This window comes from Rhinatrema bivittatum, chromosome 19 (genome assembly GCF_901001135.1).
Source record: "Rhinatrema bivittatum chromosome 19, aRhiBiv1.1, whole genome shotgun sequence".
NCBI lineage: Eukaryota > Metazoa > Chordata > Amphibia > Gymnophiona > Rhinatrematidae > Rhinatrema > Rhinatrema bivittatum.
In genome coordinates this window covers 18,443,068-18,460,937 of record NC_042633.1, presented here as the reverse complement: position 1 = coordinate 18,460,937, position 17,870 = coordinate 18,443,068, and the positions used below count along the sequence as shown (strand labels likewise).

The window sequence follows — 17,870 nt, the reverse complement described above, 5'->3', positions numbered from 1 at the left end:
TAAAGCCCGTAACAATGGGCTACATTAAAAAAAATGTCGGTCCGTTTTCGGACACTGCACCCATCTACACTTCTTTTCCCTCACTCTCCCTTCCCCTCGCTCATTCACTAACCCCCCCTTCCCTCACTCTTCCTCCCACTCCCTCTCCTCCCCCCTCATTCTCCCTCCCACTCCATCCCCCTCCCCTCTCCTCTCTCACCTCCCCCTCCCCTCATTCTCCCTCCCCTCACCTCCCCTTCCCTCAACTCTCACCCCCCTTTCTCCGTCCCCTTCCCTCAGTCACTCCCCCTCTCAATCCCCTCCCTCACTCTCATCCCCTCCCTCTCTCAATCCCCTCCCAGCTCATCCACACCCCCCTTCCCTCTCCCTCTTGTGCTCTTCAGCGTGGCCCCGCTCACGGAGACGGGATGTCTCCGGGGATCCCTCCCTGGCGCGCACCTCAGCTGCTCCTTCCTGCCGCCGCTCCTCCTCCCAGCGCCATCTTAGCTCCGCTCTGACCGACATGCTCTCCCGCCCGTGCACGCGCAGTAGAGCTGCTCTCCACGGCGCATTTGTGGCACGTTGGTCAAGCTTCATTGATCTAGATAGATTTTCATTTTATGATTGTTTTAAATATGTAAATCTTGGATTTGGTTTTGTGTTTAACTTTGCACACTCTGTAAAGCAATTGACAAATGCTGTTAAATAAGTAGTACAGACAAACTAGAACTGGACAGCAAGATGTACAAAAAGTCAGAGGAGGGTCAGACTAGACTCCCTCTCTCCAGCCTTCCCAGCACCTGCTTGCAGCTGAAGTCTCTTCAGGTCCGGTGACTCCATCTCCTGTGCACTGAGTTCCAGCACGGTCAATGCGGAAGGGAGCTGGAAGAAGCGAGTGCTTTCCTAGGCTGAGACTGGCCCACAAAAAGCCAGCAGCATATATGAGCCCCCTTCTCGGGTGCCATCTCAGCACATTGCACAGGATCGGGCCTTCTGCCTTATTCTTGGGTTTATCCAGCAGCAGATTCAGATCATTAGAGCAGAATTCTGGGCTCAGATCCCTGCAGAAGAGAGAAGAACAGCTGGAGAGAGGCCCCTAAGCAGGAGCTGCTGCTGACTCAGAGATGCTACCCCTCCAACAGCAGTGTTTATAGCCAAGGGTCCAAATCCCTCTTTAATTAAAACAATGTTGGATCATTTATTTTAGTAATTTCAATAAGTTGCAGTTTTGGACTGTAATAGCAAGTTTACGGACGTCTCCTCCAGGAACTTATCCAAACCTTTTTTAAACCCAACTGCCATACCCACATCCTCTGGCAATGAATTCCAGAGCTTAACTATGCACTGAGCAAAAAAGAATTTTGTTTGATTTGTTTTAAATCAGTCACTTGCTAACTTCGCGGAGTGCCCCCTGGTCCTATTACCCATTTACATTAACTTGTTCAAGTCCTTTCATATTTTGTAAAGCTCTATCATATTCCCCCCCCCCTCAGTCATCTCTTCTCCAAGCTGAATAGCCCTAACCTCTTCAGCCTTTCCTCATTGGGGAGCTGTTCCATGCCCCTTATCATTTTGGTCGCCCTTCTCTGCACTTTCTCCAGTGCAGCTATATCCTTTTTGAGATGCAATGACCAGAATTGTACACAGTATTCAAGGTGCGGTCTCACCATGGAGCGATACAGAGACATTATGACATCCTCCGTTTTATTTGCCATTCCCTTCTTAATACATTGTTTGCTTTTTTGATCGCTACAGCACACCAGGCCAGCATTTTCAATGTATTATCCGCTATGATGCCTAGATCTCTTTCCTGGGTGGTAGCTCCTAAGATAGAACCTAACATTGTGTAACTACAGCAAGGGTTATTTTTCCCTATATGCAACACCTTGCACTTGTCCACATTAAATTTCATCTGCCATTTGGATGCCCAATCTTCCAGTCTTGCAAAGTCCTCCTGTAATGTAACACAGTCTGCTTGAGATTTAACTATTCTACATAATGTTGTGTCATCTGCAAATTTGATCTCCTTACTCATTGTACCCCTTTCCAGATCATTTATAAATATATTAAAAAGCACAGGTCCAAGTACAGATCCCTGAGGCACTCCATGGTTTACCTTTTTTCACTTTGAAAACTAACCATTTAATCCTAATCTCTGTTTCCTGTCTTTTAACCAGTTTGTAATCCACAAAAGCACATCACCTCCTATCCCATGACTTTTTAGTTTTCTTAGAAACCTCTCATGTGGGACTTTGGATTTTCAAAAGGCATTCGACAAATACACTACATCTACCGGTTCACCTTTGTTCAAATTTGTATTCACCCCTTCATAAAAATGAAGGAAATTTGTGAGGCAAGACTTCTCTTGGGTAAATCCATGCTGGCTGTGTCCCATCAAACCATGTCCATCTAACTGTTTTGTGATTTTATTCTTTATAACGGTTTCCATGATTTTTCCCAGCACTGAAGTCAGGCTCACCCGTCTTTAGATTCCCGGATCACCCCTGGATCCCTTTTTAAATATAGGGGTTACATTGGCCATCTTCCAATCTTCAGGTGCAATGGATGATTTTAATGATAGGTTACAAATTAATTGAAATAGGTCTGAAATTTAATTTTTTAGTTCTTTCAGAACCCTGGGGTATATCCCATCTGGTCCAGGTGATTTTCTACTCTTCAGTTTGTCAATTAGGCCTACCACATCTTCCAAGTTCACCATGATTTGGTTCAGTTGATCTAAATCATCACCCATGAAAACCTTCTCCAGAATGGGTCTCTCTCCAACATCCTCTTCAGTGAACACTGAAGCAAAGAAATTGTTTAATCTTTCTATGATGGCCTTATCTTCTGTGTGTCCCTTTAACCCCTTAATAATCCAACGGTCCAACCGACTCCCTTGCAGGCTTTCTGCTTCAAATATATTTTAAAAAGTTTTTTATTGTGAGTTTTTGCCTCTATGGCCTACTTCTTTTCAAATTCTTTCTTAGCCTGTCTTATCAATGTCTTACATTTAACTTGCCAATGCTTATGCTTTATTCTATTTTCGTCTGATGGATCCTTCTTCCAATTTTTGAATGAAGATCTTTTGGCTAAAATAGCTCCTTTCACTTTGCCTTTTAACAATGCCGGTAATCAGTTTTTGCCTTCCTTCCACTTTTGTTAATGCATGGAATACATCTGGTCTGTGCTTCTAGGATGGGTTTTTTTTTTTTTAACAATGTCCACGCCTATTGCACACTTTTTATCGTTGTAGCTGCACCTTTAAGTTTTTTCTAAATATTTTTCTCATTTTATCAAAGTTTCCCTTTTGAAAGTTTAGCACTAGAACTGGGAATTTACTTAGTGTCCCCCTTCCCATCATTAATTCAAATTTGATCATATTATGATCGCTATTGTCAAGTGGCCCCATTACCCTTACCTCTCTCACCAAGTCCTGTTCTCTACTGAGAAATAGATCTAAAATTGCTCCCTCTTGCAACTGTTCCCGAACCAATTGCTCCATAAAACTTTCATTTATTCCATCCAGGAACTCTCTCTACTATGCCCTGATGTTTCACTTACCCAGTCAATATTGGGGTAATTGAAATCTCTTATTATTACTGCACTACCAATTTGGTTAGCTTCCCTAATTTCTCTTAGCATTTCATTATCAGTCTCATCATCTTGACCAGGTGGATGGTAGTATACCCCTATCACTATAGTCTTCCCCAACACACAAGGGATTTCTACCCATAAAGATTCAATTGTGCATTTAGTCTCATGCAGGATGTTTATCCTGTTGGACTCTATGCCATCCCGGACATAAAGCACCACCCCCACCAAGATGCTCCTGTTTATCATTGCTATATAATTTGTACCCTGATATAGCACTGTCCCATTGGTTATCCTCCTTCCACCATGTCTCTGAGATGCCAATTAAGTCAATGTCATCATTCACTTGTTTAGCATATGCTACTTATTAACTTCATGGAGTGTCCCCTAGTCTTTCTATTTCTGTTCTAGTCCTCCAATGATTTTATAGACCAAGCTGAACAGCTCTAACCTCTTTAGTATTTCCTCATAGGAGAGCCGTTCCATCCCCTTTAATCCATCCCCTTGACATTCTCTGTTTTATTCTCCATTGCTTTCTTAATAATTCCTAACATTGTTTGCTTTTTATGACCGCCACAGACAGGAGGTATTGCTGCCAGCCCACAAACCCCTGCACCTTTAAGGGGGCAAACTCAAATAAGTCACTACACTTTCACTACCACTGCATTGTCTATATCCTCATATAATGCCATATACTCTAAACACTCCAATCTTACTGTTCAGACTTCTGACATTTGTACAGATATTTTTGTATTTGTATTTTAATTTCAATTTGTATTTGCAAGCTTCTTATTAGTAGAAGATACAGGAAGCCTAGAGTCACATACATATAAGCTACCCTTAATCACAACTGCCCTACTGGGATATTCTAACATCTCCGTTTAGCAAGTATCTTTGGAAGGTATAGCCATCCAAACTACGTGCTTCTGAGCAATTATTGGCCTTCCGTCATAGTCTATTTTAAAAGCTGCTCTATCTCCTTTTTAAATGTTAGCACCAACAACTAGGTTCCCCCATGGACTACTCCCACAGAGAGCTCACGTCCCATCCATTCACATACTTGCACACAAAGCCCATGCCCCCATCCAGTCCGTTCCCGACACCCACGCTCTCAAACCTCCCAAACACACGCCCTGCATGCATGCAACCTCAACCCACAACCCATACACACAGACACCTGCCCAGGAGGCAAAGGCATGTATGTCCATCAAATTATACCTCAGCAGTTTTGAAAGGTTTTCCTAAGAGGGAGATATTTGCATACAGTTGAATCAATGCATACAAATCTATCCCAAACCAGTTTGCAGCCCTTGAGGATCAGACTCGCTCTTTGCGCACTATTGCGTTAGAACAACGGTAATGAATCCCTTCTGAGCACATATGGATTATACTCAGGTTCTTCCTCTGCATGCACAGATGGTTTTCACATATTTCACAGATGGGCATGGCTTGGCAGACTCTAGTCATATTGCTGCCCCCCACCGAAAACAGTTTGATTCAGGCCCACAGCTTGATTTAAACAATTTGTTTGCAAAATCTAACACTGTTCCAGTAGAAACACCCCTTTACTGTTATGTCCCCTTCAGCTCCACTCGGGTCCTTTCCCCAGTGCTTCCAATACAATCAACACTATACAGTAAACATATCCCAAATTACTGATGCCCTATTATCCAGCTCAGTGATGCTATCCCTGTTGCTGGCCAGGAAAGTTTAATCTCCAGAGAACCCTCAACTGGTTGGTTAGACCTGTTGGAAGTGGCCATTTTGTGGCAGCCCTAGCAGAGCAAGCTATGTCAGCATGCTCCCATGACTCATGGTAGGAGTAGGGCATATGGCCTCATGGGCTGCTGGTACAACAAACTGGATGATCCCAAGGAAAGTACTAGTCTCCCTTGTCAGGGAAAGGCCAACTCAAGACTCCCACTTGTTTAAGTCCTCTTGTTCAACCATGAGTGAAGGGAGCATAGAGAAAAGGAGAACTAAATAATATTTATACACACCATTTCTAGGTATTATATGCTCTTCATTTTTATCAAAGGCTTCCAAATATGGATGTGCAACAAAGAATCCAGCCACCCTACAACTAGACCTTTTGCTACAAATGGCTACAAGTCTAGCATTTCTTGGTCCTTTTCTATACCATGATCCACGTGTCCTATCAAACCTCCCATACCCTGCCGACTGCAAGGGCCACCCAATGGACAGGGTCCTTTTAACTGCGAACAGAAAGTCCAAGTCACTCTGGCTCAATCATTTCACAACTTACAGCAGACCTTCATCTCTTTGAGAAAATAAAGGTGCTACCTTGCTCTGAGACAAGCCATTTATGGCGGCTCTGCATACCTGATGGGCCTAGCTTCCATTTTGCAAAGCGCTTCTACATGGAGAGTCAAGGCCATGTCCCAACTTTTCTGAAGGTGGAGACAACACAACTGTAAGGAAGGACTCAACTTGCCTCTTAGCTACTGCCCTTGCATAAGTTTGAGGTCAAAGATGGCCTCACCAGCCCAGAGGCGGGTGGCAAAGAGGTGCCGGCAGGGCAGGAGGCTGGAGGTGTAGATGGAACAACTGCATTTGCTTATGGTTCGGTTGATGAAGAAATCTGAGATGCTGTCATTGAGGACAAAGCCTCTCTCCTGTTCTCTGATCTCATAGCTTCCCTGCTTAGTGAGACTGATCTCCTCTTGTACAAGTTTTAGGCTAGCTGATGAGCAGACAGACTGGTAGAGGCTGGAGATTTTTTCCTCTTCCAATGTTGCTGTCAGCATCTTTAGGGTTTGGAGGCGCACTAGTCCACCAACACATGCAGCCAATGTCGTAGATGGGCTGAGGACTGGTGCAAGCTTCTCTTGGTGGGACCTCATGTGGTTGGAGAACCTGGATCTCTCAGGTTGTGGAAGGCCCCAGCATGCTACCCATAGCTCCTTGCGATAATGCCAGTTCTCCAAGAAGTACTGGAGAAAATCCACCAGTGACACAGCTTCCAGCTCCCGCAGATTGCGTTGATAGACATCAGGGGCGCGGGCATAGGCCAGGTTATGGATGATGTTCCTCATAGTCTCCTGGACACTGGGGTCTTCTTGGGCCACTCTACTGTACAAAGTCTCCAGAGCATAGATCTGACTCATTACTACTATTCTTTTTGGGAGAAGGGTTCTGATCAGATTCAACTCCTTGAAGTCTGTGTCGAGTAAGATGCTCTGTATTTGAGGTTTGACGGTATCAGGCACACACTGCATGAGGGACACCACCATAAACCGGACAGGTGTCTGGCTGTCTATCCGGGCTATAAAGTAGGCACACTCCTGGGCCCTGCTATCTTCACCCTCGCAAAGCACTGTATACAGCTTGAAGTCTTCATTCACTGACATGGATCGGTGCAGGTACAGGACAGCAGGGAAGCGCTGGAACAAGCACCTCATTCGTGATGTCATGAGGAATACTCCATCCACTGCCACACTGTCAGGGCAGAAGATCAGCTTCACTTTGGCTCTGGAGTCCATGGCGAATAAAGCTGTCAGCTCCTTTAGGAGGTCTTGCAGGACTGGTTCTTCACCAGAACTGCGCTCCACCAGCTTTTGGAGATCCTGGGCCATCAGGAACTGCTTGGAGACACTGTTGGTCATCTCCGCAAGAAGATGTTGCTTGGACTTCAGCCTGAACTTCGGGAAGCAGCTGGTGAACTCTTTATCACTGAGCTGGTGGTTGTGTTCCAGCTCAGCCTCTGTGATCAATAGACGGTCACCACAAGGTCCAGCTCGAAGGATGATGTTGGCAGGGCAGGGTGGAGTCTCCCTGGAATTGAAGAGGATACTGAAGTTATGTTACTTAAATAAATTGGTCAACACTTGTAAATAAGAGGGGATACTTGGAGGTCCAAACTCAGCCCATGCTTGCCAGATAAAGTAAGATGGATGTTATTGAATATCTGGTCTAAAGTTACCTGTACAAAGCTGTCCAGATTATTTGTGGATATGAAAATTGGTTATCATCTGCTAATTTTTGTTCCTATACTACCGGGTACATACAGGGAAAGCTATTTATCTGGACAGAGTTACCCAGGTAACCGTTTGACCAGCACTTAATATTAGTGCTGGCCAAACAAAGCAAAACCACACCCACACCCCGGGAACACCCCCGTACCCAGGTAAACTGTGTCCTGACATCAATTTGCCTGCTTAAAATGTAACTCCCCCCCCACCCCCCACAAGTCCCTATGTCTTAGAAACCTGATGGCAAAAAAGATCGTATGGTTCATCCAGTCTGCCCATCCATCCAATTAATTTAGCATTATAATTCCCATCACTTAGAGATCCCCTGTATTTATCCCATACTAAACCCCTATCCCTGGTGGTCCTCGAGACCTTCCTCTCCCCGGAAAATCACTCTCTCCAGCAACTCTCCTCCTTGGCCAGGAACGTGCAAGGCCTCCTCTTCAAGAGAAAACCAGTTGGTTCATCTCAGCTTTGGGGGCTGGAGCAGACTGCTGTGCCCTGTCCACGGTGCTCAGTCTCCTTGGACAGGGATATGGGGCCTTGGGGAGTGGAAGGAAAGGGGCCACCCCACATGCTCTCCTCGCTCACTTTCTTCTTTTTCCCTCCTCTCACCCCACACCCAATCCCAATCTTCCCCCCTCCTTCACTCTTTCTCCTCGCCCTCCGATCACTACAGTCACAGGCTGATCCGTCTCACTCACATCTCATAGTCCCTTCGATCCCTCCCTCCCATCCCACAGCGCCTTTGATTCACTCACTTTTTCCTCTCATTCCCTCACACGACCTCCAGCCTCGCCGATCTCTTCACTCCCTCTTTGGCCTCCCACATCCCATCCCATCACTCCATCCCCAGTCTCCTCATTCACTCTCTTGGCCTTTCACCCTCACCAGTGCTGTCACCTGTAGCAGAGGTGGCAGGGCCTGGGGTGACGGCGCGATAAACCGGAAGCCAACACTTCCAGGAGGGGCAGAAACAGTAGGGTTGACAGGCATTCACCCTGTGTCTTATCACCTTAGCTGTTGTCCCTCACAGCCTCCTAAACTGTGCTGGGAATGTGCACAAAAATCAAAGCCCCCTTGTCTCCAACAACTCTCTGTTCTTCTCTGCTTCCTCCAAGGGCTGGGGGGCAAAAATGATCCATGCACCTGGCTCTGGGTCTGGTTCTGTAGGGGAGCCAGACCTGATTTACACTGCTGGCCTCTGCTCCGCTTTCTCAGGTCCCAGAAAAAAGGGCTGTTCTACCAGAAATTAAGCCCTTGGTAAGGGACGCAAAAGTGGGGGGGGTTGAATCAGCACAAGGCTGAAAGTTGAGAGCAGCAGTGCCATTCCATCAAGGCCACAGCTAAAGCTTTGACAATGGCCATTACTGCCCACAACTTTCAAACCTGTACTAATTCAAATCTCGCTTTGTGTCAGTTCTTTGCTCTGCGGAGCTTGCTTCAGTATCGCCCCTTCCCCTGCAAGACAGGAGGAGTGTAAATCGGGGAGGGGAGGAGGTGGATTAGGGAACCCAGTGGAAGTCCTCGTCCCGCCCTCCCCTTCTATCCCCCGCAGGCTGCCCCGTAGGGGAGGGGCTGGAGAAGAACACCCCCCCCCCTGATGCTCTGGCCTCTGCAAAGAGGTGCCAGAACTGCGTTCCCTGCTGCTCCTCTCCCCGCAGCCCACAACTCAATCAGAAGAGCACACCTCCAGGGCTCTTCTGAAGCTCAGCTCCCATAGTCAGCCAAGGGCCTGGCAAGAACAGTTCTCAAGCCACGAAGAGACCGCCAACGGTTCCCCCCTGTCGGCAGCTCAGAACATACCAGGGGGATTTCCTTAGCGAGGTCTGCATGGCAAAGGCATGCTTGCAGACCAGGCGCACAAAGCCGTACTTCAGGGTGGCCACCAGCTCGGCACTGGGGGACCGGGAGATCTTGACCTTGTCCAGGGGGGTGCAGCTCTTCATTTTATAGAGGACCTTGTTCTCCTGGCACCAGAGGTCAAAAAAGTGGCGGAAAGCCATCCAGCTGAAAAACTCCCTCCCCTTTAGGTCCGCAGGCTTGTCTCCCAACTGGGGAAAAGCAGAGGAAGAAATGCGCACACCTTACTTGCAATGTTTCTAACACAAATAAAGCTTCCGCTGGCTGATAATACAGGAGGGTGGCACGCTCAAAAGCTCAGTGAGGAAATCTGGAGACCTAACGGGGTGTCTTTATCGGGTTGATTTCACCCGGATTATTCGGCAGCATTTATCCGGGCAAAAATGCGGCTGAATGCCCCCAGATAAAGTTAAGCTTGCTAAGCAAACGGACCTGGCGAAACTCCAGCCGAAGAGCGCGGAGTGTCTGGCTAAAGGGTAGCCAGGGCTCCAGTTCTTCCTCACTGTGTGTGCTTTTCCCTTACGGCAGAAGCATAACGTTAACCCCAGAGATTTCTCCGGCTAAAGTTACATACAACAGAGAGTCTATATTACAACCCCCACCACGAGTAATAACTCAGAAATCCTTACAGGGGGGGGTAATAGCAATATTACATCAAATTATAAATACATTAATCCATTCAAACATGCATATAATAATTACATTTTATTATATTTATTATTACAAATTAGTATAGTCTTCAAGTATGCATACACATACATAAAATCATCTCCATATATCAGAAAATCACTTTTCATAATAGCTTTTTGTAAATCGATAACCCACATTTACCCATCATTCATACACACTCATTCAATTCAACAAGCCCATATTAAAATCACATAAGTATTCCCCAAAATACACAATACTATATCCCCCATACCTAAATCCCACCAATTATCCAAACCCCCACTGTATGCCAAAACCCCAACAAGGTCCCTCCCTCGTTTCACCCTCAATGGGCTTCCTCAGGGGCTGTCTTAAAAGGCTCTTGCACCAGCACTGATCTAATGGCGTTGACTGAGTAAAGGGATATTGGTATATTAAGTGTTGTTTGTATTTACAGATAAAGGATGTGACGGATGGAGCTCGGTTTGAAGAATGTATTGGCTCGTGTGAAGTGTGTATTATAGGTTGCGCTCACTGGTGTATTGGTAGTGTTTTGGTATTTATGGCTTGTTGATAGGTTGTTTGATGACTTTTTGATGTTTTATTTTTTATGTAATATTTTGCTATAGAATCTCTGAGAAGGATGTTTGAACAACACATAATCTGGAACAAGCAGGCGTTGGTGTGAATGTCAGTCAACGCCATTAGATCAGTGTTGGTGCAAGAGCCTTTTAAGACAGCCCCTGAGGAAGCCCGTGGAGGGTGAAACAAGGGAGGGACCTTGTTGGGGTTTTGGCATACAGTGGGGGTTTGGATGATTGGTGGGATTTAGATATGGGGGATATAGTATTGTGTATTATGGGGAATACTTACGTGATTTTAATATGGGCTTATTGAATGAATGAGTGTGTATGAATGATGGGTAAATGTGGGTTATTGATTTACAAACAGCTATTATGAAAACACTGATTTTATGATATATGGAGATAAACAAATTAAGACTATTCTAATTTGTAATAATAAATATAATAAAATGTAATTATTATATTCATGTTTGAATGGATTAATGTATTTATAATTTGGTGTAAAATGTAATATGTAATATTGCTATTACCCCCATGTAAGGATTTATGAGTCCAGCTAAAATTAGCCAGGCAAATCTTTAATACATGAATATACATTTAAATAAATAAGGAAACAGATGAGAGTGAGAGTGAAAGCACCCCTGCGGCTCCAATTCACAAAGAGCCGTGCCATGCCAGCATTAGCTGTTTTGGGGACCGGTCAAGAGACTGAAGCTCCTCGGCAGACCGGTGGTAGGCGATCTTGATGGGACCGTGGCCAACCCTATTCGGATGCCTGTGCTGAAGACCCTGTCGGTATACAATAACTGAGGGAAAATAATCAAATATTGGTTCCCCAATATACACAATTACCCAAATAAGGAGAACCTTATATCATATAACATGTATCATTTAAAACACACATTTATTTAAGAAAGACACAACTTAATATAAACCCACATATACAGTCATACATTTAAAATATCACAAACGTGAAAGTCATATAGGCAGGAAATATTCATAAACAAGATGTAAACATAAACAATATAACATTCAGATGAATCATCCCATATATTGTATTAAAGTGCTTCTAAGTGCAAGTTCTCGTAGCTTTCAGTTTCACAGCTCTCCTCCGTTAAATTCTCATGGCTTTGAGCTTCACAGTCCTCCTTCATTGATCACTGCCATAATGAAATTCACTCGAATACCACCCATCACTACTCCCGACGAAGATCTCCGTTTCACCTGACAAGCAGGCTTCCTCAGGGGAAACGTCTAATATCACTGCAACAATCAAACAACACCATTTAACTCATCCCACATAAAACAAATAACACCATATCGCTTTAACTATAAATCCTTACCATGCGAGTCCAACCAAGGGACACACAAAAATTGTATATCCAAGTCACGAATTTTTTCAAAAATCTTTAATTCACTTGAACTTCATCAAAACTTCATATCCATTCTTCAATATGGTCACAACACTGCAAACCACAAGCATTATTTTAAATCGTGAAAATTTATCAAAATTTAAAGAAATGAGAGACAGCATACAACCTGAACAAACACTACCACCACATACCTTCAAAAAGTGGAAGTGACATCATCACTTCCTTTCTGCAAGGATCTCCATTCTACACGCCTAGTGATTTGCCTACTCTATATATAGTCCTCTGCCACCTGAACTACCAATTAAAGAACTCTAATTAATTCACTCATCAACCCTAATCCGATACTACCAATACTAGAGGGAACCACACAATCAACCCGACGCAACAAATCTGCATCGGAGCACTCCAAATAGATCACCAATGAACTCCAACGAAAAATAAACTTCCATCCCTTTACTCATTTAATGAAAGCTCCCCATTCAATTGGGCCGTTGAGTCCATGTGGACTCACAGTATCCCAATTAAAAATATAACGTTGTTCAACCCGTCTTAAAATTGCTGATAAATCACCCCCAAACTGAAGTTTGATCTTTTTAATAATGAAGAATTTTAATTCTTCTATTGAGTGACTATTATCACTCCAGTGCTTGACTAATGGAGCATTTTCAACACCTAACCTAATCCTACTTCTATGTTCCCCGATACGTAATTTAATAGCTCTGGTAGTTTGCCCAATATAAATGAGCTGACATGGGCAGATGATTGCATAAATCACACCATTGGAGGTGCAAGTAAACCTTTCAGGGATCACATAGGGTTGACTCAAATTCGAATGATAAAACACTTTCAATGGTAACACATGCTCACAAACAGAACAAGATCCACACGCAAATTGACCCCATTCAGAATCTACTCCACTATCCAAACTCCCACCAAGCTTTAAATTGTCCCATAAGTTTTTCCGTTTTTTCAAAGAGAAAATAGGTTCATCAACAAAAATATTCAATGGAGATAATACATGCCAATATTTCTTAACAATGTCCTTAATTTGAGCAGCCTTAGTAGAATAAGGAATAGTACAAACTAATCGAGAAAGAGGCTCCTTCTGCGAATTAATCAACAAATTGTCCCTGTTGGAAAACAAGGCACGTTTGTATGCCCTTTTTAAAACAGAATTTGAGTAACCACGGTTCTTAAATCTGGTATTCAATTTTTCAGATTGTATTTTAAATTCATCGGTGGAGGTACATAAACGCCTGTATCTAAGGAACTGTCCCACTGGTATATTATTCTTCAATTGCAGCGGATGAAAGCTACGAGAATGCAAAAGTGTGTTTTTATCCGTGGGTTTCCTGTATACAGTGGTCATTATCTGAAAGTCCTGTAAAAATACCTTCATGTCTAAAAAAGAAACAACATTTTTGTCCATAGTTACTGAGAATTTCAAATTCGGATCACCACAATTAATAACATGAAAAAATTTTTTCAGATCCTCAACTTCCCCTCTCCAAACCATAAAAACGTCATCTATATATCTCCCCCACCAAAGAACCTGTGTGTACCAGTTGGAAGAATAAACTACTCGTTGTTCGAATGCTGCCACATAAAGACATGCTAAGGTCGGCGCAATCGGTGAACCCATAGGGATTCCTTTGATTTGCAGAAAAAATCGAGACTTATATGAAAAATAACTATTGAATAAAGTAATCTCTGCTATAGTCAACAAAAATTGTAATTTTTTCTCCGAAAAGTCCATAGACCCAAGTAGGTCTTTAATAATGTCAGGGGCAGCAGGCTGTGGAACGTTAGTATAAAGGGCAGTGATATCTGCTGTAACCAAAAGCCAATCTGATTCAACCTTAGGCAATAACTTTAATTGGTTAAGAAAATGAATGGAATCCTTTATATAAGAAGGAATAAGGAGTGCTAGAGGTTGTAAGATCTTATCTAAATATTTTGACAGTGGCTCAAAAATTGAACCTATGCCAGACACTATAGGCCGACCGGGGGGAGACTCAAGGGACTTATGAATTTTTGGCAAGATAAAAAAATGTGGAATACATGGACAAACTACTGTAAGATAGTTAAACTCTTTGCCAGAAATAATCTTATCCTTAAATGCTGCCTGTAAAATGTTATTAATCCGCATATGAATATCACGAGTAGGGTCAGTATCTAAAGCTGTATAATATTCAGTGTCTTCTAACTGTCTAAGCACCTCAATATCATAATTCACTTCATCTAGCACCACAATTCCTCCTCCCTTATCTGCTGAAACAATTTTAATGGAACTATCATTCTGTAATTCCTTCAAGGCTAACCATTCATTTTTAGACAAGTTGTATTCTGGAATTTCCCTAGTTTTATCCAAATTATCCAAATCAGTCATAACCAAAGTTTCAAAAGCCTGAATCAAAGTACTAGGGGGTGTTGGTGGAGACCATCCTGAAGGTTTAAACAAAACATTTTTATCAGGGGTATAATCACTTGGTCCAAAAAACTCTCTGATATGGAGTCTACGAAAAAATTTTTGAAGTTCAACACGAGTTTGAAAGGGATCATATCTAGAAAACGGTGCGAAAGAAAACCCTTTATCCAATACATTAATCATAGAGGTCGAAAGTTGTTTCGAAGATAAATTCACAACGGCCTCACAACCATAGTTGTGATTCACAACAATATCCCTCGTAACCCCATCTAATTTTAAGCTCAATGGCGGAGATTGTAATTCGTCTGCGTCCTTGTGCTTTTTTGTGTACGAAACGTTTTTGAATTTTTGTTGCCTTGGGACCGAACGCCTAAAAAAGACGAGGAAGAATGTTCATCTCTATTTTCAGAAGCAATGTCCTTAAAATGAACATGCCGAGAATCTAATTTGTTTTTCGCTGTGTTTTGACCACTATCATCCCCTGAATCATCAGAGGATGAAAAATCACCTCGTTTCTTAAAACCCTTCTTTCTATTCACATTCATCCACGGGTAGACATAGCCACCCGTGTAATCCCTTTCATCACGTCTAAATTTATTGATCTTAAATAATTTAATCTCTTTCCTCAAATTGTCTAATTGGACCTGTAAATCCCCCAACTGATTTTCCACTGTATCTTTGGGACAACATTCAAACACTTTGGTCAGTTCATCATCAATTTCAATCTTAAGTAACTCAATTTTAGTTTTGGTGGTTTCCACAAGTAAGAGCATCAAATCATGCGAGCACTTATTTAAAATGGAATTCCATTTTAAAATAAATGCTTCATCTTCATTAAACATAGAAGGTTCCTTATTAAGACGTAACCCACGGGGTATACGTTTTGAAGGTATGTGGTGGTAGTGTTTGTTCAGGTTGTATGCTGTCTCTCATTTCTTTAAATTTTGATAAATTTTCACGATTTAAAATAATGCTTGTGGTTTGCAGTGTTGTGACCATATTGAAGAATGGATATGAAGTTTTGATGAAGTTCAAGTGAATTAAAGATTTTTGAAAAAATTCGTGACTTGGATATACAATTTTTGTGTGTCCCTTGGTTGGACTCGCATGGTAAGGATTTATAGTTAAAGCGATATGGTGTTATTTGTTTTATGTGGGATGAGTTAAATGGTGTTGTTTGATTGTTGCAATGATATTAGACGTTTCCCCTGAGGAAGCCTGCTTGTCAGGTGAAACGGAGATCTTCGTCGGGAGTAGTGATGGGTGGTATTCGAGTGAATTTCATTATGGCAGTGATCAATGAAGGAGGACTGTGAAGCTCAAAGCCATGAGAATTTAACGGAGGAGAGCTGTGAAACTGAAAGCTACGAGAACTTGCACTTAGAAGCACTTTAATACAATATATGGGATGATTCATCTGAATGTTATATTGTTTATGTTTACATCTTGTTTATGAATATTTCCTGCCTATATGACTTTCACGTTTGTGATATTTTAAATGTATGACTGTATATGTGGGTTTATATTAAGTTGTGTCTTTCTTAAATAAATGTGTGTTTTAGAAGACCCTGTCGGGGCAATAGGTCACACCTTGCGCACAGGATACCTGCTCCACATGCCTCTAGTCAAATACGGACACCTCCAGGAGAGAGAGGGTAGCCGCAGTCTGCAGATACATGATGGGGAGTGGGGATTACCACGAGGGCCATGATCATTATTCTCCATCTCCACCGGGGGAAGAATAAGAAGTCGCTAGCTTAAACAGTAAAGGAGACAGAAGTGAGGCGTTGGAAAGCATTTCTAACCACAAGGGAAGGCAAGTGCCACAATGCCAATGGAATCCCCAGCACTGAAGCTTTAAGAGCAAGTTAGGTTCAGCAGACCCTGCCTGAAGGCAGGACATGACCACCTGAGCTCCTTCTGATCCAAATAGCATTGACAATTTCAGACTTTCAAATGAATGCCTCTGGGATGCACTGCCTAACACCATGAACAGATTTCAGAGTATAGCGAAGAGAGAGCCACCTTTTTATTACCCAGTTAGACTTGGGTAGACTCTATCACAGGAAAATATGGACCTGCTCGGCGAGACAGGCCAATTCAGTGACCGGGCTTGTGTGTGGGGATTTCCGGGAGTGCAGTAGGGCAGGCCTGAGGAGCATTGTCAAGCCGCGGTGCTGCTATAGAGGAACTCTACCTGGTCTTTCGTGCATTCTGTCGATTGCCATGAAGAAATGGAGGGAAGGCCCAGTGCCGTGCTCAGCAAGCTTCCCTCGGTGCAGCTGTCCAGTATCTGAAAACGAGCAGGAGAGCAGATGGGTGACGGACAGAGCCAAGACAGGGAAACAAGTCAGTCCGCGAAAGGTGCCGCCAGCCCTCCGCCTCTGTGGCCCGAGCCTGTCTTCAGACAGCTTTCCGAGGTCAGGAGGTCCTTCAGAAACACACCAAGCTTTTTGCTATGGTCACATATCAATTCTGTTGAACATGGAATAAGCAAACCCCATGAATGTGCGCACATTATTACTGCTGTGCTGGGAAGGGACAGAATTCACTAGGGAATGTCTTCCTAATCCAGTGAAGGGCAGCTGCTCCTTGAATTCCTAGGATCCAGGCTGGACGAGAATCCCTACTGTATTGCCTGCGCATACAGAGCCACCAGGAAGAACTTACCTCTGATTTCAGGTCTTTAGAGATGTGGGCATCCACGATGGCCATAGAGGCACTCTCGGCTGCACTTGTAACACTGATGGGCACGCTCGCTGCCTGCAGAACACAGAGTCAAACATAAACACTAGCCAGAGAAGCTAGTAAACAAAACGGGTACTGTATGTCAGGAAGTAAAGACAGTTCTAATGAGGCTAATACACTAGTTCTCTGGGCCAGAACCCACAAGCAGTCATTCTTCAGATGACATGATTCGAGGAATGGGTACAGGCCTACAAACTCTGTCTTCTCTAGGTCTGCAAGCCTCAAGAGACAGTCACATGGATTCAGAGCCTGTCATTGCTAGGACTGGAGGGCTCAGGGGATGGGAGCAGGGATACAGAGCCTGTCACCTCTAGGACTGGAGGGCTCAGGGGATGGGTGAAGGGATACAGAGCCTGTCACCTCTAGGACTGGAGGGATCAGGGGACGGGTGCAAAGATACAGAGCCTGTCACCTCTAGGATTGGAGGGATCAGGGGATGGGTGCAGGGATACAGAGCCTGTCACCTCTAGAACTGGAGGGATCAGGGGATGGGAGCAGGGATACAGAACCTGTCACCTCTAGGACTGGAGGGATCAGGGGATGGGTGCAGGGATACAGAGCCTGTCACCTCTAGGACTGGAGGGATCAGGGGATGGGTGCAGGGATACAGAGCCTGTCATCTCTAGTACTGGAGGGATCAGGGGACGGGCGCAGGGATACAGAG

The 17,870-nt window shown here is 43.9% G+C and overlaps 1 protein-coding gene and 1 long non-coding RNA gene across 6 annotated transcripts in view; both read right to left on the bottom strand.

Annotated features, from left to right (window-relative positions):
• Positions 1-5,576: 5,576 nt before the first annotated feature.
• The window catches only part of LOC115080765, a 133,636-nt gene continuing 121,342 nt past the window's right edge, over positions 5,577-17,870 (bottom strand). For all 5 annotated transcript variants that reach the window (XM_029585159.1, XM_029585160.1, XM_029585158.1 and 2 more), the window contains 4 exons: positions 17,129-17,221; positions 16,656-16,751; positions 9,369-9,616; positions 5,577-7,365 (listed from right to left, as the gene is read on the bottom strand). In XM_029585159.1, the coding sequence (XP_029441019.1) occupies positions 6,033-7,365; positions 9,369-9,616; positions 16,656-16,751; positions 17,129-17,221 (1,770 nt within the window). In that variant the 3' untranslated portion in view covers positions 5,577-6,032. The remainder of the gene's footprint in view (positions 7,366-9,368; positions 9,617-16,655; positions 16,752-17,128; positions 17,222-17,870) is intronic.
• LOC115080768 lies at positions 11,443-12,269 on the bottom strand. The gene is made up of 3 exons (XR_003853649.1): positions 12,222-12,269; positions 12,001-12,123; positions 11,443-11,920 (listed from the first exon to the last, which is right to left on the bottom strand). It is a non-coding gene; the product is annotated as an uncharacterized LOC115080768 (long non-coding RNA).